Source organism: Choloepus didactylus, chromosome 3, assembly GCF_015220235.1.
Source record: "Choloepus didactylus isolate mChoDid1 chromosome 3, mChoDid1.pri, whole genome shotgun sequence".
NCBI classification, from domain to species: Eukaryota; Metazoa; Chordata; class Mammalia; order Pilosa; family Megalonychidae; genus Choloepus; species Choloepus didactylus.
Window position 1 is genome coordinate 201,550,867 of NC_051309.1, and position 21,984 is coordinate 201,572,850.

The 21,984-nt window shown below is 38.4% G+C and overlaps 2 protein-coding genes across 26 annotated transcripts in view; one reads left to right on the forward strand and one right to left on the reverse strand.

Moving 5' to 3' along the window:
* SORBS2 (sorbin and SH3 domain containing 2) overlaps positions 1-21,984 on the reverse strand; it is a 346,937-nt gene that overhangs the window by 118,265 nt on the left and 206,688 nt on the right. The gene's annotated exons all lie outside the window — the stretch shown is intronic.
* LOC119530074 (TIMELESS-interacting protein-like) lies at positions 11,027-11,887 on the forward strand. The gene has a single exon (XM_037831181.1). It carries the CDS (start codon positions 11,027-11,029, stop codon positions 11,885-11,887), a length of 861 nt encoding a protein of 286 aa, XP_037687109.1.

Consider the following 21,984-nt stretch of genomic DNA (forward strand, 5'->3'; position numbering starts at 1 on the left):
AAGCTCACTGAGTTTCTTCTGTAGAAGAAGAAACAATGGTGCTAACTTCTATTAGTTAATATACATAAAGCACTTATAAGAGGGCATATAGTGCCAAAATTATGGGAAAAGTGAGTGCTTTTTTGGCATTAAGATGTGTAACTAGTGGTTGAAACATTGTGGATATAATTGATATAGTTCATATAATTCATGGAGGCTTTCAATTTGGTCTTTAGATCCATCCTAAGATTTTTAATACCTCAACATCAATAGTATAGGTGCTAAGACAGCCAGTGAGGCAGGTTTCCAATATAGGCATCTTCTGTATATTTAATTTAGTGCAAAATCACTTTGAATTGACGGTTGAGAGCCAATCAGCCAAGAAAGATTTGTCCCTTTTCTAGACGTTATTTAAAATAAATTTGTATGGAATTGTGCTTAGAGGACTGTGATCATAACAGAGAGGCACAGCTGAGAGATCAAAGGAGAAAATGTAGTATTTGCTGAATATTATCACGTAATAGACATTTCCTAAAAATGTTACACGTAAATTACTTTTTTGAAAATCAGAGATGTTGAGAAAGATTGCTATTTAATGAAATCCTGTAATCAGTTTGCAGGGAGTATGCATCATTTTTAGGGGAAATAATAAAGCACCAAACTTGATCTGATTTATAACTCTGGGTTTGCTTAGCTCTAACAGGTTTGCTTAGCTCTAACTTGCGAAGGAAATTACAGCACAAATTGTTCTTAGAAATAATGATCATAAAATTACAAACATTTGAAGTTTAAAGAAATGTTGGAGATTGTCTAAATGTCCAGCTTTCATTTTACAAATGAGGAAACACAAGTCCTCAGAGGTAGAGTGGCTTGACTAAAAACACCACAGGGTATTGCAATTAAAGACCATCTCTGCAACAGAATCCAGATCCCCCAACTCCCGAAGTGCAGAATCTATTGCTTGATATTCGGGATAAAATCTATGTTGAATTGAAGTGGTAAACTCGGTGTTATATGAAAAAAAATGTAGTGGCCAGAGTAACATTATTTTCTCCTTTCCTAATGCTGAACGTTCCCTGTTCTTGGGCAGTGGTTTGCAAACTTCCACGTGCATGAGAATCACCTGGAGGCCTTGTAAATCACAGATTGCTGGATCCCACGTCCAGAGTTTCTGGTTCAGTAGATCAGGGTTGGGGCCTGAGAATCTGTAATTCTAACGAGTTCCCAGGTGCTGCTGCTGCTGCTGGTTTGGGGACCACATTTTGAAAACCACAGTTCTGGGATAAGAATATTAAAAAGACTGATTAATGAAAAAAATGGGTGTGCTCCCTTTTGTGTCCTGTTCTTGTCATGGTCACTCAGTTAAATGAATTCTCCAGACAGGTTTTCTCTTCTTATAAATTGATTATTTTTTAAAAGGATTGTACACATCTTGGTTTGGAGAGATGAAATTAAAGCTTCTAAAGTCACATTTACTTCCTCAATGAACAGATGGCAGAGTAAAATCTGTGTTGATTGCACCTTCAATTTGCGCATTAAGATTCAAAGCAGCGGCTTCCTGAGACTGACTAGGAGGTGATTTTGATTGATTGGTCTCCCCAGCGCAGCAGACTGCAGGGGCAGATAAGAAGCCCACTGGGAGCAAACATCAGGGAAAGCAGGGATACCCCGATGCAGTCCAACTCTGTGCAACAGATGTCCCTTTGTATTAAAGGGTTGGAAAACTGCAGAGTGGTGAAATGATTTTGATTACTAGTGACGTTTAATTGCAATTGGATTTTTAACAACAACCAAAAGATGACAGAACTCGAGTCTCTTTCACATAAAACTGCCCATGCTTGGGAAATTTTCGTGCTTGTTCTTCCTGCAATGCCATAAAAAACAGGTTCACAGTATTTGCAGGATACTGAAATGATTTAATGGCCAGTGCAAGACCTCTGCTGGCTTCAAACTTAGAAGTTCCATGCACTCAGGCTCAGCCACACAAATTATTCCCTAGGAGTAATCTTCAGTGAGTTGCTAGGAGATGACTAGTGTATGTTTTCCTTTGATTATAGGGCATAACCGCCCCACTGTCAAAATGTCAAAAAAAAAAATAAATAAATAAATGCAGTGATTGCTTAAGAATATTTTTGTTCCTGTTTGCAATGAGGTATCAAAACCTGGACTATTTTGCACAATGGGAGGAAACTAAGGGAGCCATGAATACCTATGTAGTAGAAATACAAGAATTATTATCAGAGCAAGGCCAGTATTCCTCCAATAGTGGCCGGCTTGTGAGTAGTGTTCAATACATATGATTTTTTAATCCAATTGAATCAAATTTTTTTAGTATTCCTTAAAATAACAGTGTTAATGCATAGGCATGACAGGTTTAAAAGAGGTGCTTGCACTTTTGGGTAGAAGTCCTGGCTTGGATCAATAAAGTGCCGTAAAGTGAAGGTTATGGTTGTTAGCTCAACCCCTTGGACTGAGGTCAAATAGAAATAGAAGAGACTGTAACCCTTCCATCCCCAAGACCAGGGAGCTTTCATTATACCACACTGTCTCCTGAATGTGTGATGTATATATAAACTCTTTTTCTATGACTCCCATTATGGCGTAGTGATTAAAAGTGACAACCTGGGTTTAATTCAAGGGTCTACTCCTTCATAGCTTGGGGTACCAGGCTTGAATTACTTAAACCTCTGTGCCTCAGTTTCCACAATTATAAAGTAGGAAAAATAATAGTACATATCTCAGAGGATCTCTGGAAGAATGGAATGAAATAATACATGTTATACACTCAGAAAAGTACCTGATACAAAGAAAAGACTAAAGAAATGTAAGCTCTCATTTTCACAATGATTAGCATTATTGAATTGCACCCCAAACTTCGTTCAATGGCACCCAAGAGTTTAGGGATCAGGAGTATGAAACGTCAAGAAATTGGAAAACCACTGGTCTACACAAAGACAAATTTAGATAAATAGGGCAAACTAATGAAAGTAGGAAATGTCCAAGGAAGCAAAGAGAAAGCTGAAGAGGTTTTTAAAATCTTTCTTTTTAGTTGTTCGTTACCATCTTATTCTCAATGACAGTTACAAATTTGTTGTATATGTGCTTTAGGGCGTCTAACGTTGGCTACTTACTGAGCCTTTCCTGTGCACAAGGACACCTATGTTTATTCCATTTAAAAGTCTTATCTTGTCCTGAGGGTCAAGCAACAAAAAATGTATTTCTCTGGGAGTTGGAGGTTCCAGGTTCTAGCTGGGTGGGTGTCTTTAAGGAATCTGTCTACCTCTACTGACTTCTGTTTCCTGATTTGCAAAATGAGAGGGTCAGACATTTAGACAATATTTCCTTAATCTCCATTTGTTTTGTGGTTTTTATCATCTATCTTAATTATGCAGTTGCATGCCATAATTTCCTTTGAAGTTAGTTCTAAACAAACCTGTTCTGTGGAAACCCAGAGTTTTAAATCAGAGGCAGTTATGGGTTTATTTTTGTTCTACAAATTATTCAAATATTCTACAAATGGATTATAGAATTCCTTTAAACAGCAACTTTGCCCAATGTCTCTAGAATGGAATCTAATTAAAAAAAAAAATCAGCTTGCTTGTTATAAAAAGAAAGGTACAGGATAGAGTTGTTAAATGGTGCATTTTTAGAACTACGCTGGCAAATCATTTTCTTAACGATAGGTTATAATGAAAATTCAGCCTTTCTGGTTTGGGGTAGCAGCAGATGTCAAAGTCCCAGCTGTGGAAATAAAGCAAGGAGGCCCCTTAGAAAAGGAAGTAAACAGACTTGCCAGTATGATTTTTATAGAGTCCCTGAAACCCGCACGAATTGTACCCGTCATTAATTATTAAAAGTGACCCAGGCTGAGGCAGCCTATGCTAATACAATTCAGGCACATTTTTCTCTCCAGCATTTGGTTATCAGTGAGGTGATATATAGAGTAACAGTTATAAGGATCAGTTTCTGCAACTCCATCCCTCAACCTACTTTTTTATTGTAAATAAACCAAGACAGGAAAAAAAAAAAAAAAGGCAAAGGGAGAAAGTGCCAGGTTTCAAAAACATTTGTCTTGATATTTTAGTGACAAGCTTAATCAAATTAATTATATTTGGCTCTCACTAGCTTAGCATAAGGTGTTAATTTTTAGCTGCAAATGAGTAGCACTTGACAAGGTGAGAAATCCTCCTTCAATTGTTGAAATCATCCAAGAACACATTTCTAATCTACATTTTGAAAATGAAAGCCCTAGCAATATGTGATAAGAAAACCCTTTTCTCACACATAACAACTGGGCTCTGTGCTAGGGAATGGCAACATGTTTACTATACATGGCAGAAATAGCTCGTTGTCCCCTCCTACCCAATCTCTCCTTCTTACCTTGTAATAGAAGCTTCAGCTGGGCACATGGTTGTGGCTGGACTAAAGAACACATTTCTCAGCCTCCCTTGCTGTGTGACCAAATTCTGGCCAGTGAAATGTGAGGGGAAATGATGTGTGGACCAAGGGGCAGAGACCTTAAAGGGAAGGGGCCTGCTTTCTGTTTCCCCTTTTCCTCCTTTCTGCAGGCTGGAATGCAGACCTGATGTTAGGATCTGCAGCAGCCACCTTGACCACAAGAGGGAAGCCATGTGTTGAGGAAGGCAGAGCAATAAATGGGAGGAGCCTAGGTCGCCGATAATTGTGAGGTGCAGATGTAGTAGCCCTGGATCATCAATCTGTGTTTTTATATGAGTGTGAAGTAAGTTCATCTCTTGTTTAAGACTGTTATTTTAGGTCTCTGTAATAGCAGCTGAGATTCTATCTCAATGGATGTATTATTACAACTGGAATCCAGCAAATTGCAATGATTCCATCAAATTTATATTTATGCATAGTTATAAGGAGAAAGTCTCCAATTTTATACTAAAATTGATTTTTTTTGAACTGTCACAGGATGGGAAAAAGGTTGCCTATTAAACAAACTCCTGGGGGTGATATAACCTAATCTACAATACACATATGATTGTTTTCTCTTCACTAGTCCCAGGTTACTTACTTTTATCTGCACTTCTTTCAAAGATCATTTTTCTTCCCTCCCACCATCCCTCCCTCCCTCCTTCCGTCTCCCTCCCTCTCTCCTTTCATTGTTTATGAATGCCTTACCATATCTATTGGACTATAAATTCCCTGAGGAGAAGATGTATATTCCATTGTTTCTTATCCATAAACTTAACACAGTGCTTGCACACAGAAAGTTCTTAGTGAGACTTTGTTAAATAATTACTCAAAATACATGCACAGAGCTATATTAATTTTTAACGTGATCATGCAATTAATTGAGCCTGAAATGAATACTCTGAAAGTAAGTGGCCAACTTAAATATGAAATTTAACTTTTAAGTTTCCAGTTAGACATTATAAATCATTCACAATAGCAACACATTTAAAGAGAAATTACAATGGAGTTTTAAGTGATTTAATACCCCAAGAAATAGTCTTAGGCACAACAAACAGTAATATGATATGTTTAATGATGTAGAATTTTTAAATGCATAAAGCATATAAATATAAAACATGTAAAAAACAGTACTTATTCCCTCATTGACTATGTCTATTACAAATTATCTGCTGGCTAAGAGAGCCAAAAATCACAAAAGACCAGAAAGACAAAATATCTATGGACAGTCTCACAGGAAACAAAGTGATTTATTCTGAACTTTACAAAATAAATTAGGAAAAAAAAAAAAAACCTTAAATTCCTCATTTCCCCTGAATTCTTAATTTTTTTTTCCTGATGTCATAGTATAATTGCAGATTCTGATTATTCACATATAATGTAGTCATTCTTTACAACTGAGAGGACTGCTACAACCAAATTAATCAAGCTGCATTTTACCTTGCATATAATGCATTCTGTTTTACAACACAGTAATATGGATGTTAAGGTTTCCAGGCATTTTCTAAAAAATTTTAAGAAACCTATTTTGGCTTTTAAAAAAAGCAAAATATTCCATGTATCTAAGAGGGTGGGCCTGGGTCCCATGTTCTCCACCTTGCTATGCCAACTTATGTGAAAACTACAACAGGTTGCAGAAGACCTTTTGTTTCTTAGTCTTTGATTTTGACACCCAGAGATTGCATTTACTGAGGTTTTCACGTATATTAACGTTATCATCTACAAAGAATGACTTTCATTTTTCACTGTGGAAGCACTGATTAAATCTATCCCTTGCAGTGAGGCAGTGTGACATTGCAATATTGAGTACGGCTTAAAAGCTTCAATTCTGGCTCTGGCTCCGACATCTTATTATCCACGTGACTGGAAGGCACGTCACTCTGTGTGTTAGTCTGCTAGGGCTGTTGTAACAAACGCCACATGCTGGCTGGCTTAAACAGCAGGAATTTATTGCTTCACAGCTTTGGAGGCTTGAAGTCCAAAATCACGGTGTTGTCAGCTTCGTGCTTTCTCTATAGTCTGTAGCTTACTGGGGGAGGCTGCCGGCAACTCCGCAACTCGGGCTCTGCCTCTGTCACATGGCTGTCTGTCTCCTCCTGTCTCCTACTGTGTATCCAAACTTCCTCTGCTTATAAGGACTCCAGCCATATTGGATTAAGGCTCATCCTGATATAGTATGACTCATCTTAATAGGATCTTGAAAGATCCTATTTGCAAATGAGTTCACATCCATAGGACTGGGGGTTGGGACTTGCAAGTTTCTTTATGGGGAATATGATTCAATCCACAATACTTTGTCTCCTTGGACTTCAGTTTTTTCACCTGTGCACTGGGAATGATAATCAAGTTCTGGCTCTACCTACCTCAAAGGGTTGTTCAGAGGAGAATGGTATGACAAAGTATATTGTGAACACAAAGTAAGTTACAAATCAGTTAACTTCCTGATTTCCCCTTTTTTCACTCTTTGTGATATGAACGTTTGATCTATTATCTATTTGTAGACAAGATCACCATGGCAATTGAATTTTGGCCCTAACTTTCTGAAAGAAAAACAAAATAGGTAGCAGTGACCTCTTTGCAGCCTGGGTAAGCAAACTTTCTGATGCAGCCAGTAAAAGGCCTGCCCCTTCCCACCTTTTGTCACATTCTATTGGAATTTTGATCTAGATATGAAACGCAAACAAGGTTGGGAGCCAAACGTGATGGAGAAAGAATCTGTTTGTTATAACCAGAAGAGCAACCTTAGACTACAGTTTCAAAGAAGCCAAATATTTTACCTTAAAGTAGAAAAAACCAGATCTTTCTGCCTAATAAATATGGTTTCCATTTTAACAAGCATTGAAATAAAATGGAAAAAGAAGAGCTGTTTTAGGAGACAAAAATCAATCACTTGAGGGACAGTGCTGTTCCAGAGGTCTAAGGCCATCTCTCTTAGAAGTGATAAACTTTTGTTCTTTATAACTTGGTGCTAGTTGTTCAACTTCCAAATAATTTGGAAAAACTTATCAGGTGAGATTTTAATTCTTCTCCAAAACAATTTTCTCATTGCATAGCAAAATGTAGTAAAAGAGAAAATCATGGAAAGTTCTGATTTTAGCCAGAACACTAATTTAAGCTCCATGTCATTATATAAATAAACACCACTGATACCTGTGTTATGGGGTCATGAGTTCTTTAAGAAATGCTGGGACAGATCCCACTTCAGAACAATCTATTAAAAGTAAATGTAAAGGAGATCATTTTATGTTACTGGGGCCATGAAACAGCTATGATCATGTACAAGCTTTGCCTAATTATCTGGAGAATGGTGTCAGAGATATATGTGATACTTTCTGAATTTTGCTAAAAGTATGAAAAATATCCATGAAACTATAGTAAGACAGGAGATTTCCTAGCTCTTTGGATCTCGAAATTATTCTTCAGTCCTAATTAGCCCTGAATGATTATATTTATTTGAAATTATCAGTTGTGTGACTATTTAATTAGAAAGTGGCATTGTTTGGAAAACTTTTCTGCAATTTATTCTAGTTGAGTTTAACATGAAGCAGCTGTATTGCCCTTTTGATATTTTTAGAGGTGTAAAACTCCCAAATATACTTCAGGCTTTACAGAAGGATACTCTACATTGAATCTGTTTCTCACACCTGATTGGTGATAAAAAAATAATAATAAAATAACTGGGAAAGGATCATTAGTTATTCTGCAACAGAATTTTGAGAAAGCTTGTTGAAAGAGCAGGAGTTGAAGAGATTGTAACGTCCTTTTCTTTCATCCCTTCATTCCCACCTAAGAACGCTGTTTAATTTCTCCTTTAATTAAAGGCTGAAGCAGCGATTATAGTGTTGATACTGAACGTCTACTATCCAGAAACACATGAGCTTTTCTAATGTCACCTAAAACCCTACTCAAAATGCCCAAGAAAATAACCAGTCACTACAATTTCATTTTGCATAACAGCTGAAGTGGGCCAGAGTTGAATTCAGATCATCACAATGGGAAGAAGGAAAAATTCTGAGATGTTAACAAATTGCAGAGCCACTAAAGGTATATTGTATTTGGGGCAAAACTTTGGCCATAAAGGCAAGCACCTGAAATAACACAGATGCCTTCTTACTGGCACAGGAGTAGCCACCTCACTGCAAACACTGAGAAGAGAACGCTTTTGCTCCATCTCTCTTAAGAACCTTGACAACAAGCTTCCATTTTGAAAGAGTAAGTGCCAATTTAGTTTGTAATGGATCTAATGAGCTAAAACCTAGGCAACATACCTTAGTAGAGCATCCTTTGCGTGTGAGGATCATGAGAAAATAACTTGGAGTCTTTAAGGAAGCTGGGAGAAAAAAATGCTCCAATACATCCATAGGAGAGTGTGTTGACGCTGATTTGCTGCAAGCACTACTCCAAGTCATTTCCTCAAAATACTTCCCCCAATTTTTAAGACATACAGAATTAGGGGACCAGAGGTGGAAAGGATGTCTCACCCGTACTGGAAATAGTACAGCTTTTGGAGTCTTATAATGCTTTCCTTAATTTAGTTCAATTATCTCTGGAGCATTCGAAGCTCCAGAAGTGTTCACACTCACAGAGCTGAATGTTGATCTTACTTCACTGAATGTCAAGGTCCTGAGTTTATGAAGGAATGAGAAGAGAGCAATTCAGGATGTTAATTCACTGACTCCATCAGTTATTCAGCTAAATATTTCACTTTACTTCAAATTTTTCTTGGTATGCCACATACACAAAGGGTAGATTCCTAAGGAGTAACGATTTTCCGTAATTTCAGCATCCACTTGTTAGCAGTTGCTACTCCAAGCTGTTTTCACTACTCAATTCCATGTGCCAATTTCTTTTCAGTAGGACAGCAGGAAGTAGTTTCCAGGGTGTATTCAATTTGCCTTTCATTATTTCAAATTCCAAGTGGTGTTAACAAACGAAGAAGCTTAGTATTAAAAAGTTTTCTTGACCCAAACATAACCTCTGATTTTCTTTCAGACTTTGGCCTTTTTTTTTTTTTTTTTTTGAGGATGCTTGGGTGTTTTAAGAAAGAAAAAGGCACTAGTAAATTCATATCTTAGGTTGTGCTGGGACAACTTTTTCATGTTTTTATTGAATACTTGGGATATTTTCATGGAAAGTAAAAATAGACAAAAGAGTAGCTATTCTTCATAGCTACCAGAAGGAGTTAGTTATCCCCAACATCAGTCATTTTCTGAAGTTCTGTGATATTCGCAGATTTAACCTCTGAAATAGTTCCCTAATGAGCCATCTAATGATCAGAGTCATAGTTAATCTTTGAGAATTCAAGTGGGCATGTCTAATTTAACTTTACTACTTCTCTTCATGGTCTTTTATACTGTTGCCAGTGGGATCTTCCTAAAACCTAGCCTTGTTATTGTCACTATGCTTCTCTAAAACTTTTGGTGGCTGTCTGTTGTCCAAGGGGCCAAATTCTAACAATTTAGTATGACTTCAAAGACACCTCATGATCTGACTACTTCTTTTTCAGTCAGTTCCAGCCCTGCCTATCTGCTCTTCCTGAAATCCACAATGGATTTTCATGCTCTTCCCCAAATGGGGATGTAGAATTTCCTAATAGCCTTTTTGTCTCCCCAAATCTCATCCATCCTTCAGGGCTTCCCTTCCCCTGAATCGATTTCTGTTTCTGGGTTCTCAAAACACTTTCCTCGAGCAATGCTGGATCCTATTTCATCCATGTCTGTGCTTCTCTCACTATCATCTCTGTGAAATTCAGGGCAATTTCTTTTTCACCTATTTATCTCCCACTGCTCCTTGATCAGTACTTTTATGGGTTCAATCAAATCCCCCACAAAGACGTGTTTGAGTCCTAACACCCCCCGGGTCCTGAGGAGGTGAACCCATTTGTATATAGGATCTTTGAAGATCATGTTAAAATGAGACCAACTAAATCATGGTGGGCCTTAGTCCAATATGACTGGATACCTTTTAAGCAGAGGAACTTGGGCACAGTGGCAGGGAAGACAGAAGCAGACAAATGGTCATGTGACGGAGATAGAGATTGAGTTATGAGTTGGCAGCAAGCCACCACTAGAGCACTGCAGACTTCCGAAGGGAAAGTACCATCCTTCTGACACCTTGATTCTGGTCTTCTACTCTCCAAAGCTGAGACAATAAATTCCTGTTGTTCAAGCCAAGCAGTGTGTGGTGTTTGTTACAGCAGCCCTGGCAAACTAAGACAAACACTTTGTACATCTTATATGCTCAGTGCAATTTTTTAAAAAAGCGAATCAACTCTGCATATGTAAGATTATGTTGCCAGTTTATGTTTAAAGAAGGTTCTTAAAGCAATTACTACTTTATGGAATTAACTAATTTTATGGAATTACTGGTTCCATAAAAAAGATTTAGACAGTTCTATTTTTGAGCATTTTTTCTTGTTTATATCTACATTGAACTGAAGCTATTTGTAGATCAACAGCTACAAGCCATTAACATTTTCTATAAATCAGTAGTTGACCTAAGGCAAGCACCAGGCTGTGGCAGCAGTAGTGTGAGTGAGGTTAGAGGAAGATGAGCCTGCAAAGCAGACCCAGGAAGAGTGGCCAGAAAGGGAGGAGAACCAGAGAACAAAATGCTGGAACCACAGGAGGAAAACTTGATTGACCTACCAGATTATGATCATGTAGAAGATGAAACTTTTCTTCCTTTCCCAAGTCCAGCCTCTCCAGGGAGAGGAAATGATGAAGGTGCTGAACCTGATGAAGAGTCAGGGAGAGGAGCACCTGTTCCTACACCTCCAAAGAGAACAGTTAAAAGGAATTTGCCCAAGTGGGATGCTCAGAGATTAATATCAGAGAGAGGGCTTCCAACCTTAAGGCACGTGTTTGATACGGCAAAATTCAAAGGTGAAGGTCATGAGGCTGAAGACGTAAAGACGTTGCTCAGACACATGCAGCACTGGGCACATAGGCTATTCCCTAAACTGCAGTTTGAGGATTTTATTAACAGAGTTGAATACCTGGGAAATAAAAAGGAAGTTCAGACCTGTTTAAAACAAATTCAGCTTGATCTCCCTATTTTACATGAAGATTTTATTAGCAATGATGATGAAGTAGGGGAAAATAATGGCCATGATGTAATTGCTACCGAATTTGATGCCTTTTTGACAAACTCATCTGAAAGTGACAAGTTTGCTTCTCAGTCAAGTACAAGCCTAACAGAAGAGCAGCAACAAAGAATTAAGAGAATTAAACAACTAGCCTTGGAAAGAAGACAGGCAAAGCTACTAAGTAACAATCAGTCCCAAGGAAATGACTTGACAGTGAACACACCTATAGAACAGACAGCTGAAGAGGATAATACAGGGGAAGATCAAACAAAGGACTCAAATGGATTAAATGAAGACATTCTGGACAACCTACATAACGCTGCTGCTGCCAATACTATAAATGTAGAGGAGGAGTTAAAATTAGAGAAAACGCAACTGGATTAATCTTTTAAAAATGTACAGTAGTCACTAGGTTTCATCAAGAAATGATGGTACTGAAGTTAGATAAGACTCAACTAAGAGAGAAAATGTACCTATTAACTTACTATCCTCCAAGTTTGGGGGTGCTATGTATTTTGTCTCCTTGGAATGAAAATCCTTTTGTAGTAAAGTTTTTGCAGATTTCCACCTTAAAATCTGGCATTTATTTATAATTATGCTTTTCATTTATTTATGAGCTTTAGTTAACAGTCTATTCGCTTTAGTATTTATTTTTATATAGATGGATACTGCTTCATAAAATGATGAGTAGTTAATAAGCAGTTTCTGCTAGTGTGCCATTGGATGCCTTGTTTTCACTAAATTGTGTGATTTAAGATGTAAATATATATTATTGTCCATTTAAAAAAATAAATGAAAATAAACATTATTTTACAAACTAAAAAAAAAAAAAAAAGTCAGTAGTTATAAAAGGGTGGGAGTTATCCTGCAAAAAAAGAATAGTGCTGCAGCAGTTATAGTTTAGAATTACTACCAATAGCCCCAGATATTCTAGGTAATCATTTGTGCTCAAAGGGGAAAGTTGAACTTGACAAAGCTTTCTAAATGTGGGTTTTTTGCAACTACCATGTTGAATGCTATTCCAGAGGGTCCAAAAATACAGGACATCCAATACAGCATTCTAACATAGCTTCTAGCATAGCTTCCTTGAGTAAGTTACTTAATCTCTCTGAATCTCAATTTTCTCATATATAAATTTGGGAATAACAACTTTGGGTGAGTCCAAAGAAGCAATTAATCAAAATTTTAATTTAATGCCTGGACATAGAAACTGATCATTGAATATTAGCTGTTTTTGTTCTTTATTGTTGTTTTGTTGTTGTTTTTATAGTACTTACTATTACAGCTATTCATTTCAGGCTCATTTCTGTCATTTAAATTTCATTTTAATAAATAAATGATTGTAATAATTTTTTAATTGGTTTTCCAGTTTCTACTCCTCCCACCAAGCTCTTTTTAAATTTCAAATTGTGATTTTGCAAGATTAATATTTTGAAGAGACCAGCGAGTTTGTGTTATCTATTAATGAATTCAAAACCAAGCCCACCACAATATGTTTCAACCTAATTTTGAGGACATTATACTCTATTTCGCTTCTCATATTCTGTTCTTTAGTCAAACCGGTCTCTTTGCTGCTCCTTTTTATATGCCTTTTTATGTTCTATCTTCATCTGAGCTTAATTAGCACATTTTAACTGGATGCCTTTCCATGTATTATACATTGTTCTAGGTCTTAGGGGTGCCAAGATAATAAAAATAAGCCCATGTCTTACAGGAGCACATGACTGGTGTTGTGAGCACTCGCACACGTCCATCTCCTTTGTGCTCCTTGGCTTTATTTCCATCACTACCAAATGAGTCACTCACTTCAATCAATGTTGATGTAATCAAACGGCTTCATCAAAACAAATTCTTGTCCCTTGAAAAAGTGGATGGATTATTAGGAATGCCCACAGTTTGCATTAATTATCCTATGGCTTATGTGGTCACAATTAGGGCCAACCAAATAGGAATCACAGTCAGCATATCATGTTAATGACTCACCATTAAAGTAATAACACCAGGATACAAATAGAAATCAGAAGGATTTTAATACATTCTGTAATTAGCTTTTGACTATACCCTTGTGTAGGGCATTTTATAATTGGCAAATTGTATTTGTTTATTGCAATGCCTTTGATTGTTCTGAAATTTCTGAAAAATTAACAATTTTGTTACTAGATGACCAACCCAAGCTTTTTATCAGAGCATGTCTCCATGAAACAAGAAAAGCTTGAAGAGGTTTGCTTCATTTCAATAAGCTCATTTGAATAAGGATGCTTTCATTAAGAAAAAAGCCTATTTATCGAGGTTATTAAACCATTATACAACAATGAAACTTGATTTCCAAATAATGTCTCATGATTAGGGCTTCTTCTATTTTGTTAAAACCAAGTAGGCTATGCATTTTAACATAAAGCACAAGGAATAGCTTGTTCAGGAAAAATAATTAAACTAAACAAAACCACCTCAATCCTATTTTGAATTACTGGTTAATGTTGATCACTGAATCGGTCCAAGGGAGGTTTTTATGCTCTCTTTGGTGATGACTTTTATTGGAATACGATTGGTTTTTATGACTAAACCCCACTCTTATAGTATAGTCCTTGACTAAGGGTCCAATGGTGACAAATGCTTAAAACACACAAGGTTTCTCATAATTGACTAGATTTTAGTACACTTACAGAGAATTACTTTTGTGGACATTATTAGAATGTTCAAAAAATATTTTTATTCCAAAAACAAAGTGCTTACTTTCTGAGTCTGTGGACCTAGCCAACCAGTTCCAGAGTAGGACCCAATCAAGGGGCCCCCTTCCATTAGGAAGACCAGAGATTTAATGTAATGCCAATGGCTCTGTTGCCCAAAGAAGTCTACTGCATTGTGATGGAGATAATCCAGCTAGGAGTTGATGCTTTCAAGCTCTAGTTCTATAATGTGTCACATGGACAAATGCTTTACTGGGCTATGGGGCTAATACAGGCTCTTGGCCTATCAAACATCTGTATTCACAGATGTGAGAATCACTGAAAACTATTTTGCTAGGGCCTTGCCTGTGCTAGTCTATCGAACTCTATCATAGTGAATGTGTGCTCCGTGAATACTTCTTCCCCTACCTGCACTTGTAAGCATTATTTTCTCTTCCATAGTGAATGATGTCATTACTTTTGGTGAAGTGGTCAAACCAAAGGGCCTTATTTCCAATTCTGGTAAACCAATGCCTCCTGTATTCACCTATCATCACAAAATTATGCACAGTAGTGCTAGTTATTTTGATCAGCAAGGGATTCCCAATTCTAAAGTTAATCACGGTGATGCTCAAATCAGGAAGAAACCTAATTAAGATGCAATGTTATTTACTGCATCTCCCTGGAGATCCCATGCGCTTCTTGTTAAATAACATCCCTGGCTTTGGGTTTCACGGCTTTGGAGACCAGACTCAAATCCCAGGTATGTGTCCATGAGAACCCAGAGATGATGGCTATGCCCTCAACGGTGTCTCCAGCACTGAAACCATGTTTGCCACACATTAGGAGCCAGATACATGTTTTCTAAGGGGTTAAGTGGATCAATGCATGAAGTCAGCCCTCTAATCTTTCTTTCCATTATCTGTAAAATAGGATGATATCTCTCATGTGTGTCATGAGTATTAAATAAGTGCATGGCATAAAATAAGAATTCAATAACTGGCCATTGTTTCTCTTCCTAAAGGAAGGCCATATCTCTGGTTCATAGAAATTGCTTCTTTATTTCCCACTACTTTATTTTCTTACGTGGTCAAGTAGAAGTTCTAATGGCATTAAATAAGTCAAACTCTTGCTCAGGGTAAAGCTGGCTCAAAACTTTTAAGTCTGTGCTTGTAAGTCAAGGGAATCTAGTTTTCTAGTTTTCTCCCATCTCTCTCTGGGCCAGCTGAACAAATCTTCACTCAGTCACAGAGCATTCCCCTCCTGGAGCTACTGAGAAGACCTTCTTCTGAACTCCCACTTTCCGAGTAAGTAAAGAGCAGAACCAGATGCTTGGTGCCTTCTCTGCCTTGTCTGAAGCTGATCTGGGGGGATCTCCCCCGCTCTGTGGTTGATGGCTGCAGTTCTGTAGGCACGTGGATCAAGGTGTCATTAATTTTAGAGAATCATCCAATTTAACATTTGCTCAGATCCCCAGTTTTCAGCTTGTGAAATACAGGAAATAATGCAGTTCCCCAGTTTCCTTCGAGGGTACTTTATTATTTTTACTCTTTTTCTTCTTGCTTAGTCTAATGACTCACATTCCAGATGGTTCTGCCCAATTTTAGAATTAACATGATCTACTTTGTAGACAAAAACCCATAACATTTTGTGTACATTACAACTTATGTAATATTTTTTTTCAGGGAGCTGACAAAAATACAATCCTCAGTACAAGAGAATTTCTGGCTCCTTTAAAATTAGAAGATGTAAGATTTTAGTATTCTATCATTACGGTATGTGGTGATTTACTTATTTACTTCATAATTCCCTGTGCAGCCAATGAATTTACATTTTGAAAGCATGCTTAATGATACAGAAAAACATTCTCAAAGCAATAAAGCGAAAGTGCATGATGCAAATCAGTACTGACAAGGAAATTACAATTTTATTTTATAAAAGGGTAAATAAGAATTAAGAATAAAAGGAGAAAAATATTCCCCAAATGTTCATCTTATTATCTGGAGGGTTCATTGAATTATTCAAAATTTTATTTTCTTCATTACAGCATATGTAACTAAAGAGCTTTTCTCTGGTGTCACTTGGTGGGAACCCAGGGTCCTCACCATTCTGGATCTGGGCTGTCACTGCCACCCAGTCACCTGGACACGTCACCCCCACCTTCCTTCTCCCTCTCTCTTTTGTGAAACTTGCCTTCTCTCACTCACAGAGGCACTGTTAGGACAACCGAGAAAATTTACTAAGTCAGGGTTTAGCACTTAGGAATCTTCAAAACAAAAATGATATGCACTCAATGAACTGCCACAGAGTACTGATGACTCAGTATTCTTATTGCTGACAAGATGTCCTTGAGCAAGTCTCTATTCATCTACTTCAAGAAAGGGCTGTCAGAGATTCCTTCTGTGATCTGCCGCTGGCTCTTGGGAAGAGCCCAGGTTGCAGTCTTTAGTTGGCATTTTCCGGGCTAGAACGTGGAATAGCTCAGCTCAGGACCCCGGCCAGCAGGTCACAGACTTGGGAAGGTGCAGGCTTTAATCTTTGGAGCTGGGCACACAGGTACCTGCCCTGCCAGCTGGAAACAGGAGAGCAACTATTTGTCACAAGGAGACCACCAATGAGTGGTTTTCTCTGTCAGAATAAATGACTCAATGCTGCTCCCTATTCTGCATGTTTTTCTCACAGTCAAGCATCCATGCCCTCTAATGGCTTTTTCTTCTTTTTTTTTTTTTAACCTCAGTCCATGGTTAATTTAAATCCTTTCCTCCATCAATCATATACAGAGCTTACTTAGTTCAGTACACAGTCTCATCTTGAGAGATTCAGAAACAGACTCTAATGCTGCCCTCAGAGGTGAGGAGCTGGAACTTAGAACATTCCTCCGAATGGAAAACAGCTCAGATGTTTAACGCGAATGAGGAATTTCAACTGACTTTGAATGTGGCATAATGCAAATAGTCATCTCACAAGTCATTTTCTCTTGAATCTACTTATCAAAATATTAATAAAATGTGTTTGCATGTCATACGTAACTAAGCCTTTTGGTATTTATTCTTTTCAGTAGGATTTTCTTTGTTCTTAAGCAAAATCTGATGCAATGACCAAGCACTGGCTTTTAGAAAGTGTACAGTCTCTCTTTCTCTCGGTCTTCTCTGCCTTTCTTGCTTTCTCTTTCTGTGTCTCTGTCTCTCTTGATACACATTCAAATCAGTGTGTGGAAGAAGGACTAAGGATACCTCACACATTATTACTGCACAATGTGCAGAATAAATTCTATCAATTTCACTCTTGTATCTGATCATGTTTCTTGAAAAATATGCACATTTAAAACCTGATTTACAATTGAGGATGCAAAAAATGTCCTTTTTAAAAGTACTAAATCAGTAGAAAATGGAAAACTAAATGGAAATTGGTGATCTTATACCTTATTTGCATGGAAATAAGTTAACTCCAGGACATTCTGTAGCTATCGAAGGCAGAACAGTCAAGGGGACACAACAGGCTTAGAGAAACTTATCCTATGGAAGATAATCCTAGTACAGTGTGTGAATAGAAAAGGCATCCAAATATGACAGGAAGGATACTACAGAAGTGGGCTCTATTACAAGGGTGATCATAGTATTTAGGAAGAGGTAAGTGGCAGGCTTGAAGTTCATTGTAGGTTTCTCTCGGGGTTTTAAGAAATCTTGTCCAGGGTATCTCTCAGCAAGACCAACATGCCTGGGTGGTAGTGAGGGGTGGCAGTCCTCTGAGCCCTGGCCTCACTCAGAAATAGCCCAGGCCAGGTGGGCCAGTCATGCCATTGGGACATTAGGCTGTACTTCCTTGGCCCCTGCAGAATGGGTAAGTTCCCTGGATGTTGAAGGTTGTGACTTTGTGGGCACTGAAAAATGAATTCTGATTTTGCAATAGACACTTTGGAAGTCCTTGCTCAGAGATGACCCAATGTCCAGGAGTGGCTAAAATGCATCTGTTAGGTGTCTCTTCTTTTGCAATCCAAGGACTGAACCAGTTTGGCCTAAAGGGATAAGAGAACTAAGTAAATTTGTTTTTTTTTTTTTCACATGGAGTATTTGGGTAGATTCCACTATGGTGAGTTACATGAGCAATATATGGTGGAGTAAAATCCAGATAATGTTTGGCAAGAGAGATGTGGAGCAAGAGAGAGCCAAGAAGCCTGGGAGTCAACAATAATATATGGGGAACAATCCAGCTGGACAGAAGCAGCAGATAGTTACATCCAGAGGAAGCTGGGGCCTCTCAAGTGTAGCCCAGCTGAGTGGGTGAGGTGGAAAGTGGGGAGAACTCACCATGGGTGACTTGGAGGGGCTTAGAAGTGCGCTAGTCAGTGTGTGCGTGGTGAGGAGAGCATTTCCTGTCTGCTTGGGAAGCATGAACAAGCAAAAGACATCAAGTATAACAAGTAGAGACTATATTGGAAATGGCTATACCTGAGAAGCAGCAAGAAGGAAGGATTTGTAGGGCTAGGGACTCTGTTACAATTTCTTCAAAGTGCTCACGATAACTCTTCAGCAAGATATTTCATTGTAAAATAAGCCAGAGTAAAGAATTCTTAAAAGATCGAAGGCAAGATAAAATTGAATTGTCTCAATAACCCTGCTTCAGCCTTGCCCATTTCCCCTGATTTCTGCACTGGCCGCCTATGACCAGTCAACTTAAATCGAGACAGAGATTCCACTGGAAAGTTAATAGAAAAGGATGTCAAGATAGAGGTCAGAGTAGACTCACATTGTTTGGTGCCCACCATTTTATTTTCTTAACTTTACTGAGAAATCTTTCTGTTAAATGCACGCATAGATTTCCTTCTGGCTTTGTCAGCCCCAGCCCCAGGTAGACGCAGTCCCCCATAAGTACAGCGTACCTTCTGAAGAAATGCACCCAGATCAGAACGGTATATGAGTCTGTCCTATTCTGGCTCTAGAAAAGAAATGTTACAGTAAATAGAGGGGTGGTACCTGCCCCACAACAACCAAATAGCATGATCAAGTGGAGGAAAACAACTTCATCATTATATACTTTTTTCTTTACTGAGTTTGGTTTACCTACCTTTCAGAAAACAACAACAAAAAAAGTGAAGAGGAAGCTGTGCAAAATACTTGTCAATATTTTTAGTTTGCTACACTACAATTAGTCACCATTTAGTAATTATATGAAAGGGTTCACTGGGCCTGTTACCAGGGGTTGGCCTGAGGTGGAGGTGGAGCAATCAGGGTGACTTCCACAGCCCCTGATTTGTTTTGCAGATTCATTTCCTCTTTCCTTGTCCCTTATTCAATTCAAAGTTTCTCTAACAAAACTTTACGTGTGACCACTAATAAGTATTTTAATTGAATTGAAGCAGGCGGTATAGCAAGAAATCATGGTTTAATCCACTTTTTGACTGTTCTTCCCCATCTCCTCTTTACTTTTCTAGTCCTTTCCAAATCTGTATGGTGGAGTGGAAGAGGGGCACATAGAGGGCAAGAGGGAGAGGCAGGAAGACCCCATTTCCTGCGTTGTAAAGCCAGTCTCTCCTTGGATGTCACCAATGCCTTCCCTCTACCCAAAGCTAATTCAATTATGCAGGGAGGCCCAATTTATATCCCCCTCATTAAGGAATCTTCCTTCATCGTTATACTAGCTCTTGGTGCTGTTTTCTTTCTCTGCAACTCAAATTTCTGTTGCTGAGACTCTTTTCATCATTGAAAATCACCTGTAAGAGATTACTCCCTGTAACTTGTAGGGGTGCAGGGAGCCTATCTGAATACTTAAGGCTTTAAAATGCACCAACAGGAGAAGCTGAGCATACTCTGTTCTCTCAGGTAAATCATAAGGCATTTTAAGTGAGTTGTTATTTTCTAAGCACAGGATTGTCTCCACGGGCAAGAATTTCAGACCAGTTGAGAAATGAGGATCATGGGGTGTGGGAGCTCCTTGGGGGAGGGTGGGATGTTGTCAGGGGTGCTCATATCCTTTCACGAGACAGTTGCCTAATCAACCTATTCCAAGGGATGGCCCTGATTTTATGATTAGAAGCAATGCATGTTTCTGCAGATAAATTACTCCTCTAACGTCAATAAATAGTCCATTTTGACATCCCAGGGGGATTTGCTTCAAATGAATCATAGTGAACTATTTTTTCCCTTCTGGGCAGAATACATTTGCAGATATCTGCAAATTTGGAAACATAGTTTTTTTTTTTTTTCCCTAAATGGAACTATTCTGACAACAAGGAAAAAAGAGGCAAATGGTACACACACATAATCCACACATATCCCCCAAATTCCTCCAAGTCTTCATTCTGTTTAAACTGCATGTTTATAAAAAATAACTGATGATAATCTCCCTGAAAAAAATGCACTCATTCTGCTTCTATGTTTATAATTTAGCTAAAGTATACCATTCCTAGACTGTATCCATTTGACCGAGAGTGTGTGTGTGTATCTTTTTTGTCCCTTTTGTCTATGATGGACCAAAATTAATGTCTTACTTACAGGTAACTAAAATTTGGCACAATGTGCCCCAATGTAGTTCAGCTTATTTAACAGTCACAATGAACAAATATCCCAGAAAAATTTTAGAACTTGATTTTTAATCAAGTCTTAATGTTGCTGAGTTCCCAGCAACTCAACTATAGTATTTATTGCAGCCCACACGGATGGTGCTTATTATGTGGCTGGCTCTTTCCCATGGTCTTTACATATACTAAATCAGGTCATCCTCCCAATAACACAAGAGGTGGATCCTATTATTCTCTGCATTTACAGGTGGAGAAAAAGAGCCCCGGACAGGTGCAAAGTCACACAGGTCTAAGTGGTGAGACTGGGTCTCACATGAGGGCAGCTTAGCTCCTGTGCTTGGAGACACTCTGGTATGGCTGCATGAAAAGTGATCCATTGTATGGACAGTGATGAGGATTGTACAACTAAGTGATGATAATGTGAGATATGGATGGATTATCGTGGACTTAACATAAGCTATGTGAATTTAGGAACCCCCTACTTTATAAGTCAAGCCTTTGATCATGAGGCTTGCTCTGAGGAAACTTATGGTTGTAAAGGGGAGGCTAAACCCACCTATAATTATGCCGAGGAGTCACCTCCAGTGACCTGTTTTGTTGCTCAAATGTGGAATGTCTTTCTCTAAGCTTAACTCTGCAAATAAACTCATCACCCTTTGGACTGGTTTGTATATATTATGCCCCCCAGAAAAAAGCCATGTTCTTTGATGCAATCTTGTGGGGGCAGACATATTAGTGTTGATTAAGTTGGAACATTCAGATTAGGTTGTTTCCATGGAGATGCACCCCACACAACTGTGGGTGATTAATTCTGACTGGATAATTTCCATGGAGGTGTGGCCCTGCCCATTCAGCATGGGCCTTGATTAGTTTACTGGAGCACTATATAAGCTCAGACAGAAGGAGAGCACTTGCTACAGTCAAGAGGGAGACTTTGAAGAACACACAGGGGCTGAGAGAGGAGCTGCAGATGAGAGATATTTTGAAGACAACCGTTGAAAGCAGACTCTTGCTCCGGAGAAGCTAAGAGAGGACAAACGCCCCAAGAGCAACTGAGAGTGACATTTTGAAGAAGGGCTGTGGCCTAGAGAGGAATGTCCTGGGAGAAAGCTGTTTTGAAATCAGAACTCTGGAGCAGACTCCAGCCACGTGCCTTCCCAGCTAACAGAGGTTTTCTGGATGCCATTGGCCATCCTCCAGTGAAGGTACCCAATTGTTGATGTGTTACCTTGGACACTTTATGGCCTTAAGACTGTAACTGTGTAACCAAATAAACCTCCTTTATAAAAGCCAATCCA

Coding starts and splice junctions, on each gene's coding strand:
- LOC119530074 (XM_037831181.1), top strand. CDS start 11,027: ATGCTGGAACCACAGGAGGAAAACTTGATTGACCTACCAGATTATGAT.